Source organism: Mastigoproctus giganteus, chromosome 8 (assembly GCF_048544385.1).
Source record: "Mastigoproctus giganteus isolate SK-2022 chromosome 8, ASM4854438v1, whole genome shotgun sequence".
Lineage (NCBI taxonomy): Eukaryota > Metazoa > Arthropoda > Arachnida > Uropygi > Thelyphonidae > Mastigoproctus > Mastigoproctus giganteus.
Window position 1 is genome coordinate 85,311,655 of NC_143582.1, and position 16,453 is coordinate 85,328,107.

General features: G+C 39.3%; 1 protein-coding gene across 2 annotated transcripts in view; it reads left to right on the forward strand.

Moving 5' to 3' along the window:
• The window catches only part of LOC150081692 (pro-neuregulin-2, membrane-bound isoform-like), a 226,125-nt gene that overhangs the window by 137,549 nt on the left and 72,123 nt on the right, over positions 1-16,453 (forward strand). For both annotated transcript variants that reach the window (XM_090379553.1, XM_090379552.1), the window contains exon 5: positions 14,281-14,351. In XM_090379553.1, coding sequence (XP_090235679.1) covers positions 14,281-14,351 — 71 coding nt within the window. The remainder of the gene's footprint in view (positions 1-14,280; positions 14,352-16,453) is intronic.

The following is a 16,453-nucleotide window of genomic DNA, read 5'->3' on the forward strand; positions in this document are numbered from 1 at the left end:
GCAGACTTCCGGGATTAAGCGCGATTTTTTTTTAACTCAACTTGAAGAAGATCGTCTCCAGAGAGCTGTTCTGCCTATAGTTGTTTTTGTGACAAACTGCTATGCTGAATATGCCTCGACTGAGTGTGGAGCTGTTCTCATGTTCGGATTACGCTTTTGTAATTGTGCTATGGCAGCTTCTGCATGTTAAAAACCCTCACTCAACGCTTCTTTGTTAAAGGATTGACAGACAATGTTTCTTTCGAGTAAAATTTCGGTAACATTTCAATTAAAGCAGGTTCCCGTTTTCACGTCGCAAGGATGGAAATAGGTAGTAGCAATTTGGGCCAACCTCGTTTAAGCGGCCAATTACAACAACACAAACAACATAACACGATGATCCACAACCCTACTACATCGACTGGCCTTTACTAAGAACGGTATCGCTACACTAAAATGGAGGGTTTGTCTTTTAGATCAGAACCACCAACACAATAAAAATAAATAAAATATCATCACATTGCTTCAAATACCTTGAAATAATTAAAAATTAAATTCTTTCAACAATTTTTTTTCTGTTCTGGGAAAATAGAATCAGTCAAATGAAGTTATATAACAAATCCTCTTAGGCAGCGTCTCCTGCTCTTCCAAATGTGTAAGGTTATCATTGGTAACTTCTTTATGAGATGCCAGCAATTCATTTAGCTATTACCTACAATTTGAGATACTTACCCATCTTTCAAACAAGCCTGCAGTCATCCCGGCGCCTCCGTAGCCAGGTGGGCAGGAGCAGCAGTGCGTAGCACACGCTTCTTGATTTAGACCGGGGTTCGAGCCCGTGACCACCAAATACGGAGTATGCAGAAAGGTCAGGCAATGACCACTGCATATCCCCGGAGCAATATGGCCTTAGTTGCTGATGCTCCTAAAAACCAAACAACAACAAACAACAGCAGTCATCCCTTTGTCTCGAAGCATTGGGCAATAAAACAAAGTCAGAACATAAATGACGTCACACACCACCGAATTTTCATTTGTTGATTTCATTCCGAACTTCGCAGATGTACGTGATTGCATGAAAAATATTGGAAGACCTAAGTTTCTTTCCGAATTCAGCTTTCTTCTCAATTTCTCTAGATGCAATTATTCTCTGGTCTGAAGCATTATAGAGCTATTGGGAGATAAAGAATACCCCTCTAACGATTTCGTTCAAATGGTCTAAATTAGGCTCTGGAGCATTATCCAGAATCGTCAGCTTTAAATGCCAGATTTTTATTCAAACATTGTTAACCACAGAACCGCATCTCGAACACTATACCTGCAACCAGGACTTTTAAATTTAGACTCCCATATGACTAGAACAGTCACTGCAGTTCCTTTCTAGTATACAGTTATCCCTCTGACCGCTCATTGAGGGTGATGGTAGATGGCTTTCTGTCTTCTAACTTCTCCACTAATGCTGGTGTTCCCCAAGGTTCAGTTCTTTCTCCCACTCTTTTCATCTTGTATATTAATGACCTTCTTCCATTGACCGGAAATCCTATCCATAGTATTACTGATGGTAGCACATTGCATTCCGTCTTCCAGTTTCAGAAACCTTGCCCTGCTCAATCAGCTTCAACTTCTTGAATATCCATTACCAATTCCTTAAATGATCTCCAGATAATTCTCGAGTGGGAAGAAGATAATTTAGTTGATTTCAATCCTAAAACTCAGTCCTGTCTTGTACCTCGCTAAAAGGATTCTTCTGCTCCTATGCTTATCTTCGATGACACGCCAATTTGTAGGCAAGATCATATGTATTGGGGATTACCCTGACTTCTAATCTCTCTTGGCACAAGCACATTACAAATATTTCTTCCTCTGTATCTAAAAAACTGGATTTTCTCTTTCGCCGTTACTTTTCTTCCAAACAGCTGTTCACTCTGTACAAATCGCAAATCAGCCCTACCATGGAATATTGTTCCCACATCTGGGACGGTGCCCCCAAAACCTCTCTCAGGCTTCTAGATTCCATTCAGAAGAGGGAAGTTAGATTAATTAATGACTCATCCCTAACAGTCTCTCCGCTAGCACTGACCTATTCATCCTTAGAGGGCCCGCAAATTTGCTGTATTTTTCCTTCTATTTAAACAATGAGTTCTTCCGTCGCTTCAATAAAACCATAACAGTTTCTAATGGTTTGTTATTTATTTATTTTTTTTTTGTGCATAACAACTGGCTGTCGTGGATGTAGTACAAATGATTATAATCACCGGCCTTCCCCACCAGGTGGGAAAGACACGAGTTCGAATTCCATCAATGGAATTTTAATGGCGTTTTTCACAACGTGGCTGAGTTAGTCGATCTCAAGTGAGGTTCGCATGTTTTTTTTCCTGAAAACTATTTTTTTTTGCAAAACAGCCAATCGACCGAACAACACACGCAATTACAAACCTAATATATACTAGGGGTCACCAATTAGCTTTCATTGGAGTCCGTATTAGGAAAAAAAAATCTTATAGCGGTCCGCATGCTTTGAAATTAAAATAAAAGTAATAAATCGTCTAATAAATATTAAGATGATATTTTGTATTTATTTATGTAATTACTATAAATACAGGTAGCACTAAATTGCGGAATGGTAATCCCTTTAACTCATAATTCGTGTTTTCTGATTACTTAAAGCCATCAGTGCGAACAATGCATACCCAGTCCTCTCTCGTAATGCGTTCGTTATATGGAAATTTTCTTCGTTCTACAGAAACTGTTTTAAATGTAATTACCAATGGAGATTCAAAAAGATTCGTAAAATAAAAAAATGTGCTATAAAGAAGTTTGATAACAGAGGTTCGACTGTATATTTAAATTAATGATTTAAGTTCATTTACCTCGCGGTCCATAAGAAATTTTTGCGCTGATCACGCATATATTCACAGTTATGCATACATATCTTTATTAAATTTCAATAGCAATAGTTGCGTTTCTTGGCAAAAGAAACATCACTGTAGCTACATTTTCTCTTCTCAGGCATGGTTAAGAGATAACGCAGCTGGAAATAATTCAAAAAAAGGGGAAGGATACAAGTGCCACACTCTAACAGCATTCAATCACATACACTTATCAAAAACTACAAATGAATGCGGCATGCCTATAAATTATACTATTGTTTATCGACGCATACTTTAAACTAAATTGTATATTTTCTCAAATAAAGTGGTGCCATTTTGATGTTTACTTGTACAGCTTTCACAAGGGTTAACTGTTCTCATGGGAAATGAACTTTGTATGTTGCAGTGAACAATATGTTCTCCGTTAAGATCAAATTCGCTTATATTTTTTGAATCTCTTTAAGAGATAATCACATGAACATCATAAATGCTCACAAGAAAAATACTCACACGGAAGAATGCTCGCATTATTTTTAGTTTACAAAAAACAAGTTATATCATAATTCAAAAGGTTGAATTTATATTTTTTATTTCTACTTCTATACGATGTATTTTAATATAACTTTTGATTTTAATAGAAAGTAGAATATTTGGGTGTGAATGTTTGTAAGGCAAATTACAGGAAATAAAATGCTCTGGTTTTATTGCAACTAAAGCCTTTCATTTTATTTATAAAAATTATTTTTTCTCTGTTTTACAAAGTGAACAGTCAGCACTTTTTTTTTTTGGTTTTTTTTTTTTTTTTTTTATCAACAAACATATTTCAGTGATTTATTTATTTGTCAAGGATTTGAATAGAATTATCATTACTGTAAGTTAGCCAATCTCTGCAAGCATTTCACTTTGTCTTCTGCCTACTCATATTCCTGCAAAAGTGGCAACCAAAAAAAAAAAAAAAAGTGGCATGCAGTGCATCATATCTTCTCTTATTCATCTCTAGACGGACCTGCCTGTGCATTAGCCAGTGTCAATCTCTGGCAAGCCAGATCCCTCTTCAGTCCATCAAACAAAAATCTAACCCCAGGGGCTCACATCTGGTGAGTATGGGCTTGGCACACCCAGGATCCTGAGCTGAATATCATCATTCTTCTCTTTCTTGGTGATTCCCTTTCTCTCTCTCTCTCTCTCTCTCTCTCTCTCTCTCTCTCTCTCTCTCTCTCTCTCTCTCTCAGGGTAACTTGGAAATTTTTTTAGCTGGTGCAGCATAAGCCTCAGGCTTCCTTGCACTATATGGCTATTAATAATAATAATAATAATAATAATAAAACCACACGCTGGGATGACTGCAGTGGAATAGGGAATTAAGTGCATTGTTAAATCCCTTACAGCAGTTTGTAGTTTTAGGCGACCGTTCCAAGAGCTGCATCATGATTCCATATTCTTATTGGAAATTGGGGATCTCTATCTGCTGCACCCTTAATTGTCATTCAGTTATGAAGACAAAAGATAGCAACGTAGTACGACAACCAGCCGAACATTGTCATGATTATGATTCCTGCCCTCAAAAAGCAGAAGCCAACGTTGCCAGAAGCAACAATGAGGCAATACATGAGAGTAGTTAGTTCTACTCCTCTCAGTGTTATGGGGAATGTGTTGTCAGAGTTCGGTAACGATGTACTGGCCCATATGCCCAAACAATCATCCCTTGCGAAAAATCTTCTCAATCAGAGATAAGACTGTCATTAGCCTAATCCAACAACGATAAATTTTGACATTCCTGAGAAGTACCGTCAACTGACGCTTCATGATTCAGGTGTGGGTGATCCAGACAGAATTCTGATTTTAGGTGATAAAGAAGTCTTGGTTGAATTGAACAAAGATACAATTTGTGGAGATGGTACCTTTGATAAAGTTCCAAACATGTTTTACCAACTGTATACGTGGCATGCCAAGGTGGGTAACTCATATCCGCCATGTAATTATATTTTGTTACAGAAAAAGAACTTGGATACTTAAAATAGAATGTTTGAAATCATGAAGCTGGTGCCTCAAAAGGTTTAAGTGGATTTTGAGAATACTTGCATGAATGCAGAGAGGATTGCCTTTAAACACGCTGAGGTCAAAGAATGCTATTTCCATCTGTATCAGTCTCATCAGGAAACTCAGCAATGAAGGCTTGAAGACTGAATTTGAAACTGATATAAATATAAAACTCAAGCTGAAGTCTCTCGCTGCATTAACCTTTCTCCCAGTCCATGATGTAAGGAGTGTCTTTGAGCTTGCCGTCACATTTCCAGATGAAGATAGCTATAATGAGGTGCTCATGTATTTCTTTTCCACATCCATTTGAGGGTGCAGCAGGTAGAGATCCCCAATTTCCAATAAGAATATGGAATCATCATGGTGCAGCTCTTGAAAGGTCGCCTAAAACTACAAACTGCTGTGAGAAGTTTCATAAAAACAAGATGCATGGTATTTCAGAGACTGCTGGGAGCCATTGCGGTACAAGTAAACACATGGGTTGTGTTAGGGTAGATAAGAATAGAAACAGGTGCAGGTATACTTGCGTGTACACCAGTGCTAGGAGTTTAGTAAATAAATTTGATGAATTTGAGGTATTGCTCAAAACATCGAAGGCAGATATTGTTGGGATTAGTATTAGTAACGGCCGTATGGTGCTAGAAAGCCTATGGCTTATGCTGCACCAGCCAAAAAAAAAAAAAAAAAAAATCCGAACAAAACAATGATAAAAACAAAAATTAAATAAATAAATAAATAATAATAATTAATAAATAAATAAAAATAATAAAATGAAACAAAAAATAAATAAAAAGGAAATTAATCCTATCATCCTATGCACTTCCCTTACCCGAAAGTACTATCCAGATGACCTTTGAATTTCCCCAAACTGTCGGCCTCTACCACCCACGAAGGCAACTTATTCCAGTAATTTATAACTCGCTGGCTAAAATAAAACTTCCTGCAGTCCAATCTAAACATTTCCCCCCGTAACTTGACTTTATGTCCCCTAGTTCTAGCATCATTTATAATCTTGTCCTCATTCATTTTACTGATGCCTCTCAGAGCCTTAAACACCTCAATCAAATCTCCTCTAAGGTGTCTAGTTTCCAAAGTCTGCAACCCACATATTCGAAGTCTTTCTTCATAAGGACGCCCTTTTGCCGATCTCACCAGGCGAGTTACCCTTCTTTGCACCCTTTCAAGAAGCTCGATGTCTTTCTTTAGGTGCGGTCTCCATACTTGAACACAGTATTCCAAGTGTGGTCTAACATAGGTCTTATATAATGGGATTATCACGTCCCTATCTCTACTTGCAAAAGTTCGATAGATCATCGATAGGACACCATGGGCCTTTCTTGCAACCTGTTTACAATGCTCAGAGAATTTCATGTCTGACCGTATCGTAACACCCAAGTCCCTTTCCTCCAGTACTGGGTTTAGTTGAACTCCACCAAGTGAATAAGTTATTTTGGGATTACTGTTTCCCAGGTGTAATACCTTACACTTTGTTGGATTAAAGCACAGCTGCCATTTTACTGACCATTCCTGAAGTCTGTCTAGGTCTCTCTGAAGAAGCTCAGCTTGACAGTGATCATTAACTACTCTACCAATTTTAACATCATCTGCAAATTTAGACATCACGCCCTCTATCCCTTCATCAATGTCGTTTATGAAAATTAAAAACAACAGTGGTCCTAATACTGATCCTTGGGGAACCCCACTTCTTACATCAACCCAATCTGAGGAATAGCCATTTATCACAACCCTCTGCTTCCTGCCCTGAAGCCATCCTTCTATCCATCTAAGGATTTTCCCAGTGATTCCAACCTGTTCCAACTTATAAAGCAACCGCTCATGTGGGACTGAGTCAAAAGCTTTGCTGAAATCTAAATAAACAATGTCGAAATTATTCCCTAAATCCAGCTCGTGAGTGACCCTTTCGAAATAGCGAACCAGATTTGTTAAACATGATTTTCCCTTTACAAAACCATGCTGAGTATCCTTCAGAATTTCAATTCGATCCAAATGATCCTGAATTCCACCCTTGATCATTGCCTCCATGATTTTCCCTACTACTGAAGTCAGATTGACAGGTCGATAATTTCCCACTTCACTTTTAGAGCCACCCTTATGTATGGGAGATACATTTGCACTTTTCCAATCCAAGGGAATCTCCCCAGAGTCTAGTGATGCTCGCATAACCAGCCTCAGTGGTTCAATGCACTCGCTTGCCGCCTCTCTCAAAATTATAGGGTATATTCCATCAACTCCAGGAGCATTACTGGTCTGAAGGCTCGAACGTTTTTTCATTAAATAATCTTGCGAAATTTCAATATCATTAATTACATATTTTTTAACTTCGCTCCCACAATTTCCCATTGCCACAAAAGGCTTTTCATTTGTAAATATCGATGCAAAATAACTGTTGAGTTCATCTGCAACGGCAGCTGGTGTATTTATTACTGTCCCCTTTCCCTTACGTAAAGGTCCGATCTGGTTTGTCCTGCTCTTCTTGGCATTTATATATGTGAAGAATTCTTTATCCCCCCTCTTTGCTCTGTTTGCTAGTGATTTCTCATAAAATGCCTTTGCCTGTCGAACCTTTCCTGTGGCTCTATTACACATCACCTTGTAGCTGTTATAGGCTTCAGTACTTTTTATTGCTCTGTAATCTTTCCATGCCACCTTTTTCTGCTCAAGTAATGTGGCAACTTCACTATTCATCCAACTTGGAACCCTTCTCGTGGAGTATTTTTTTAATGGTATATACGCATTCAAGGCAGCTGTGATTAATGTTTTAAAAGCGTACCACAGTTCAATTGTATTCATTCTCTGCGCGATATCTACCCAGTTAATAGAGGCCATGTAGTACCTTAAGGCATCGTAATTTCCTTTTCTGAAATTAAAACCCATTCCTTTGCCTTTTACTTCTGCTACCTCTCTCGTCATCATCCACCGTAGAACTCCATGATCACTTCCTGCTACTGGTTCCTCTACTGTCAGCCCTGTTATGTCATCTGATTCGTGTGTGATGATGAGGTCTAGGATATTCTTTTCTCTAGTACTTTCCCTGACATGTTGATACAAATAACAGTCATCTAGTTGATTTAAAAATTTTGTTCCCCATGTCGAGTTTCCTTCCCATTTACTCCAATCAATTAGAGGCAAATTGAAATCACCCATAATAAGGCATTGACGCTTACTTGCCCATTCCATTTGCATGTAGAGGATTTTGTCATAGTCTTCACAATCACCTGGTCTGTAGATTACTCCTACTCGCATTGTACCTTTGTTTCCAACTATCTCACACCATACAGACTCTATACTAGCATGTGAAATGTCTGAATCCGGGAAAGCTATCGTCGCACTCAGGCTGCTTCTGATAAGAAGCATTACCCCACCACCCCTTCTATCTACTCTATCCTTCCTAAATACATTATACAAGCCGTACTGAAACTCATCATCCCCAATTTCCGGGTGGCACCACGTCTCTGTAAGCCCTATTATGTCCGCGTTACTTGTTTTAACCAGCAGTTCGAATTCGCTCATTTTATTGACGACACTTCTAACGTTACTGTATAAACAATTAAGATTTACTGTTCTTGTATATTTAACAACCCTAACACAACCCTTGAAGTTTTTTAGGCTCTCTTCCCTGATATTAGCTACCCGCTCACGTGAAACGTCTTTGGCCCCAGAACATCTAGATAATACGTCCAGTTGGGGTAACAGATATCAGAGACGTGGTGTCACACAGATATAAGGGATGCAGAACTGCAATTTGGGGAGTACAACGTCTACAGAAAGGATAGACAGGATAGGAAGGGGGGAGGGGTTATGCTATTAGTTAAGAAACACATAAAAACCAAGGAAGTGAAGCCAGTCGACATCGCTGGACAGTGCAGTGTGGAGTCAATTTGGTGTGACATAAACATTGGGAGATCAAAATTGAGAGTAGGAGTGTGCTATAGGCCTAATGACTCTGATGAGTATAATAAGGAACTGTACAGGGAAATAGAGTGGGCCAGTAAATCAGAGTGTCTTATAATGGGAGATTTTAATTTCCCAGATATTGACTGGAATTTGGGGGCTGGTTACTCACACACTAGCAGGGCTTTTGTGGATTTATTGGATGATTGTTTTCTACATCAGCATGTTCGGGAGGCAACTAGAGGGAGTAATACTCTTGATTTGATTATCAGCAGTGATTCTTCATGCATTAAGAATCTGCAGATAAATGAACCACTAGGTGGCAGTGATCACAGTGTGCTGAAGTGGGATTTACTCAAAGAGGTAACTACCATTAGGGGTAAAGGGAAGGGTTATTGCTTCCGTAAAGGCGACTACGATGGACTGAGACAGTATTTAAATTCTATACAGTGGGACCAACTGATGATGTTACCAACAGCAAATTCAAAATGGGAAGCATTCAAAGAACTTATCTTGGAAGCTACTAGGCTTTACATACCAACTAAGAAATATTGTTCAAGGTTTAGGCCAAAATGGATGTCAGATGAACTAATGAGGCATATGGCAGAGAAGAAAAATGCATGGGATACATACAAATTAACACATGACACAGAAGCCTATGATAGATACAAGTTGATATGCAACCAAGTTACAAAGGAGGTTAGGCAGGCGAAGGCAGATTACGAGAAATCCTTGGCAAGGGATGCAAAGAAAAACAGCAAAACGTTCTTTACTTATGTAAACTCTAGAAGGAAGGGAATGAATCAGATTGGTCCACTTGATATTGATGGGTCAAGTGTTGATGATCCTGCTCAGGTAGCTAACAAACTAAATGAATATTTTGCATCGACATTCACACATGAGGAGTTATTCAGCGAGGGGAATGCCAGAGGTGTATTCAACTCTAGCAGTAAGCTACAGAATCTTGAAATAACTGGGAGTAAAGTGGAGGAGAAACTGTTGAAGATAAACACAAGAAAGGCACCCGGGGTGGATGGGATCTATCCAGTTATATTAAAGGAGGCAGCAAAGGAAGTAAGCAAACCCTTAGCCATAATTATGAGAGCTTCCTTGGACTCAGGGGAGGTACCCATAGACTGGAAATGTGCAAATGTGACCCCAATTCACAAAGGAGGATCAAAGGCTGACACAAGTAATTATAGACCTGTGAGCTTAACTTCTGTTCCAGGAAAATTAATGGAGGCACTGGTTAAAGAAGCACTGCAGGATCATTTAGACAAGACTTCAGTTATAGCTCAGACACAGCATGGTTTTGTTAAGGGGAAGTCTTGCCTGACCAACTTGATTGGATACTATGATGCAGTCACAAAAGAACTGGATGCAGGGAATAACTTTGATATTATATACTTGGATCTTAGAAAGGCTTTTGATACTGTTGCACATGGAAGACTGCTACACAAATTGGAGCAGTGTGACATTGGAGGCAAATTGCTGCTATGGATAAAGGGGTGGTTGAGGGGGAGAAGACAGAGAGTGGTAATCAATGGACACTGCTCATCGTGGACTGATGTTATTAGTGGAGTCCCTCAGGGCTCAGTGTTGGGTCCATTATTGTTTTCTGTATTTATAAATGATATTGATGATGGTATATCGGGCTTAATGTCCAAGTTTGCAGACGATACAAAGATTGGCAGGGTTATCAAGGACACTACTGACACTATGCTGCTGCAACAGGATCTGGAAAGGTTGAGCAGATGGGCTGAGAGGTGGCAAATGAAGTTTAACATTGACAAATGTAAAGTACTACACATGGGAAACAGCAACCCCAGAGCAACGTATCAACTCTGTGGTACTACACTGACAGTGGTAGAGAATGAAAGGGACTTGGGGGTGGTTGTGCAGGCAGATATGAAGTTCTCGGAGCAGTGCAGACGGGCTGCAAGAGTAGCTCATGGAGTATTGTCAATGATATACAGGAATTTTTCCACAGGGATAAGGAGGTGATTATTCCATTGTATAAGGCGATGGTCAGGCCACACCTAGAGTACTGTATACAGGTCTGGAGGCCTCATTTCAAGAAGGATGTAGAGCTGCTGGAACGAGTACAGAGAAGGGCAACAAGATTAGTGAATGGAACAAAGGGGTGCTCTTACGAAGAAAGGCTTAAGTTTTGCAAATTATAGTGTCTGGAGACTAGGCACCAGCGAGGTAATCTGATAGAGGCGTATAAAGCCTTGAATGGTTTAAGCATGCTCAATGCTGATGGGATTCTTCCTCTAGCTCAGAAAAATCACCTGAGAGGGCATAAATTCAAATTGAGGAAAGACAGATATAGGATAGACGTGCGGAAATTTGCCTTTAGCCAGCGGGTGGTTGGTTGGTGGAACAGACTTCCATCCCTTGTGGTGGAGGTTGATAGCCTAAATAAGTTTAAGGCTCAGCTGGACAGGTATTTTGAACGAACAGAGGGGTGAAGTGGAAGTGGTTTTTTTTTTTTTTTTGGCTGATGCTGCATAAGCTTGCTTTCTTGCATCAAATGCCTCTACTAATGCTAATAATTCAATTAATTCCCTATTCCATTGCATCATCCAAGCGTGTGGTTTTTGTTTGATAGACTGAAGAGGGACCTATTTTGCCACAGATTGACACTGGCTAATGCACAGACAGGTCGTCTAGAGGTTAAAAAGAGAAGATATGATGCACTGCATGACTTGGTTGTCCCTTTTGTGCAGGAATATGAGCAGGTAGAAGACAAACTGAAATACTTGTATTGATTGGCTAACTTACAGTAAAAAAAAAAAAGAAGTGCAGCCATTATCAACCCACTGCAGGATGGAAGCCTCCTCAACAATTCATGCTGAGGGAAATGGACCATAATCTGCCACGCTGGTCCAGTGCGGGTTGGCAGATCGACCGTATTCAGCAGTCAGGGGTTTGAACCCCGGTCTACTCAAAGAGCCTGTGCTACCGCACTCCCGCTCCTGCCCACTCGGCTACGGAGGCCGTTTACAGTAATGATAATTCTATTCAAATCCATGACAAATAAATAAATCTATGAAATATGTCTTAATTAGTTTTTGGTTGATAAAAAAAAAAAAACCAAAGTGTGACTGTTCACTTTGTAAAACAGAGAAAAAATTATTTATTTTTATAAATAAAATAAAAGGCTTTAGTTGCAATAAAACTAGAGAATTTTATTTCCTGTAATTTGCCTTACAAACATTTACGTCCAAATATTCTATTTTATATTAAAATCAAAAGTTATATTAAAATATATCTTATAGAAGTAGAAATAAAATATATAAATTCAACATTTTGTTGCATTTTGAAATATGAAATAATTTGTGTGTTGTAAACTAAAAATAATGTGAGCATTTTTTTTTTTTTTTTTTTTTTTCTGTGCAGAATTTTCGTATGGGCTTTTTTCATGTGCGCATTTATCTCGTCAACATATGGGTGTACCGTTAATGCTGCCTGATCGACTCGGGAAATGATTCCTTGGCTAAAAATAAACAGAAAACGTTCTGAACAGTTTTTGATCTGATGTACATCTAACGAAATAATCGGACTTAAAGATTGATGGCGTCACACCCGAGTTAACGATTTAAATCCATAATAAGTATCTAGAATAATGGAAAAAAAGAACAGAATGTTCAAAGAAATACACTTCATGGAATTACAAAGGAATTACACTTCATGCGGCGTCTGTATATTGTACAGTATTTGAAAGTGGTCAGCTGCTGAAAGGGAGAATTTGGTACTACAACAGATGTTCTACTGGGTTCCATGCCTGACATAGCAAGCAACTAGACAACAACGCAAATTACCATGCACACATTCTAACATACACTTTGCAGTAGTGATGGTTGTTTGGAGACGCACAACTAAATAAATCATCAGAGCTTGAAGGCACAAGTCGGGATTAAATCTGCTCTTCCAAACGTCCCCAAAGAAAATAATTCAGCGATTTAGACCAAGCAATCTCAGTGACCAGGATGGGGTTGCCACAGCCTATCCATCGTCCAGGAGACGCAGTAGTAAAATGACAGTGGACAGTAGTGTTAATTAAATGTGCAGGTTTGGCTCTCCAACACGAAGGTGTTGGAGCCACACCTGGGCCAGCAGGAGCGTACAGTGGTATCCGGAGACCCGTATCCATGGTTAGTTTTGTGGGCCCTTTCTTTTGTTATAACCATTTAAGAAATGTTTTTGGGACCTCTCCCTATGTAGGAGACTGAGTGCGTTGCATTGAGTGCACTCCCTTTTGTATGGCAATGTGTCTACGAGCACAATGCCTAGTAAGTCCAGTAGCACAACAGATAAAAATAAAACGTAATATTCCCCAGTAAAACGACCGAGGGATTGGATATTGAGGAAACCATGATTTTGTCTCCAAAAATACAACCCACAGACTGATGTCCCACGGAAACAAACCACAGAGTAGGGGCAAAGAGCAGACTTATTTCCGCCCAATAATGAATTTTGCATTACTAAATTCTTTCCTGTGTAAAGCATGGTTCGTTGGTCCACAGAATAAGTTTAGAAAACTGTTCTTCGGTGACCTGTTGTTGCAAACCCACGAGTGTAAACCATTTTCTCTTATAATACGATAAAGGTAATATGGTTCATTCCTAACCTTCGAACTAGTGCGTGCGGGATAGTTGAAGAATCGGATGCCACTGCTTTCAGAACTACTTCTTCCACGTTAGCGTTGAGCGTGGCCCGCGCTCCTTTGCACCAACCTTAAGGACAATGCTGTGACTGCTTCTTAGGCGCTAGTGAAGTTCCTTGATGACATTGGCATCAGAACGCTGTTAGCCAGGATATTGTTGCGCATATGCGATAACGGTGCTGTATGCACTTCCTCGACACTGTCTCAACAGAGGTGCATACTGCAGTTCTCATTAGCTGAGTGTTCCATTCTGTAAGGAATGGAACGTCTGAAGATCTGTTCCTTCCGTCGTTCATATAATTGTTTTATTCACAAGCTGAAATGGCTTCTTTCTCAAATTCTTACGTTTCAGCTGTTGAGAAGGTTTCACATTGTGACACGCCTTTCATTTTTAAGGAAATAACGCTTTTAAACTGCCTTTTCAAAGCAAATTGCTCAGCCAGATATAACGTCACCAATCTTTAATACAAATATCTCTTTGCATAAGAGTCAGACAAAAAACTGTTCCAGTCCAGGGCGTTCTGGATTTATTTTTGGCCAAGGAATAATTTCCCGTACCGATTATGCGGCATTAACAGTACACCCTGTATAACCCATTTGCAGTATTCGGAAGTGTTTTCAGGATGCGATTCAAAATACATTGTCTCATGCTCTCCGTTCTATTCAGCTCATTCGTATTTCTTAAAGTAAGATCTTTTAAGGACGTAGTGTCCCTAACTTTTACTTAGGCTGATGGCTGGTTCTCTCTTTATAATTATATATCTGAAACTTTTGTACTTATGTTTATTATGGTTTGGCTCTAAACAGTTGTGCAGAAGGATTCGTGGGACTTCGATGTCATTACAAGGATGTCAGAGTGATATTAAGAGAAATAAAATGTACGTATTGCTTGCAATATTCTATATGTGGAAACATAACAGTTTGATGTTTACCTTCTAACCGAAATTTTATTTGAAATATTTATAAATATTTATGCATATATTTCAGACTCTTAACTTCTGAATTTGTTTTAATTTTTGTTTTTACCTTGAAAAAGACACAGTATTTCTGGTGTGTGTGTGTGTGTGTGTGTGTGTGTGTGTGTGTGTGTGTTTAACTGAAAGGATATAATCGATTATAACATATTTTGTATATCACAGTTATGGCACATTAAAAATAGCTGTTCAAAGGAAGACGGCGTAAGTGTTATCATGAAATCTACTCTCCTTTAAAGCGTTTAATGGCCCACACAAGATCCAAAATGGATGGTGCTTGTAATTTGAGCTGGAACTATCTTGTTTACAGAAGAATTTTGCAGCTAACCTAATTTTAGTGCTATTTTGAAACTGTATTATTAAAAAAAAAAAAAAAAACTTCTTTCAGTACAATAAACACCAGGATTTAAATTCATTAATATAATAGGATACTGAAAACTTTTGATTTCAGTATAACAAGATACTGAAAAGTTAATCTTTTCAGTAGACTATTGAAAACATTATAACTTTTCGCAAATGTTATAATGTTTATTTATTTTCACCATTTATTTATAAATTCATTATAAATAATTAGCGAAAGAGACATGTTATCCTCATGTTTTTATTTTTTTAATGCTTTGTTACCACAAATGGTAGGGTTGAGAGCTACATTATCCCATGGACAGGATGACAAGTACTCCATCGGAGTACAGCCCGGCGATTCACTGACAATTCAAAAGATGATACGTTACATAAATAAGCTTCTAAGATCTACTCTACTCAGTTAGCGACCAATTTCAAATTACATTTTAAAGGTATAGCTTTAAAATGGTTTTCGAAGGCTCGCTTGAAGATATCTGGCAGACGGAACTCATTTTTTATATCTAGGAGACATCCAGATCAGACAGTGCATAATCTCTCTGACTGTACTGTGGCAGCTGCGACTAGAGGAAGTCTGAGAAGTATGTAACAGATGGACTACTGTCGAAGCCACGTTACATCAAATAATGTACCCAGGGATCCGGATATGTTATTTCTGTGTGTATGCTAAAAGAACTTCCCTGCAAAAAAGGTCTAAGAACTTCATTTCACAAATACACGTGGTCTCGGTTTTAATCTAAATGATGTCCATTTTTCACCTGCGATATATCAAGCTCCCACTTTATTTTTCAACCGATATATGGGCATGTGTTTTGTGTTATGTAAGACGGCCCTTAAACGTTAGTTCATCTCCGCCATGGTTCTCTGTGATGGTGTACAAAACTCTATACAATGTACTATGCTGCGTGGTCTGGGTGTTGTTTAGTTGTTTCTGGCCGATTAACTACCAGGAAGGCTGCTTCCCAATACCCGTCCACGCCGCCTCGAAGCGGTCCCAACTATCCACGTACTAAGAAGCGCAATATAGGAAGAAGCGCAGGTCGTATGGGTGCAGCAGTCTCCTATACACACGTACGGTGGTGAAGACCACAAAGAATCCCGCATCCACTGGAGAAAGTGTAATACCAGTGGATGCCAGCAGTTCCCGTACCCAAGTAAGCCTAAATCTGGGGAAAAGCAGGTGAACCCCCCCCCCTTTTTTTTTCACCCGATAGGTATAGGTATGTTGAGGGTCAGACTGCTCCGGGGATTTCTCCCATCTCAGCGTATGTTCTATGTATCGAGTGGCAGTGCCCTGTCTATGCCAGAGGTTTAAAAATAATGTATGGGTCGTGTGGTATGTAGTTTGTTGTGCCCATTGTTCATCCGGCCTGTTGGCCGCCGGGCCCCTAGTGGGGCCCGGCGTTATCATACCTAGCGACGGAGACGCCGGCCTGGTGTACCAGGAGACTAATTATACTCTGGCAGGTCCTGCCACTTACTTTCCTGGATTTCGGTGACTAGGACCTAAAATAAAGGTTGGAGCGATCGCAGTTGATTTAGGTAAAATTGCATTTATTTATTATTAAATCTGTTTATTGCTCTGCCGAAGAGCATTTAGAAAGAGCTGCGGGGGTTTTACGCTGAAAGAACTATTTCTAGAGAGC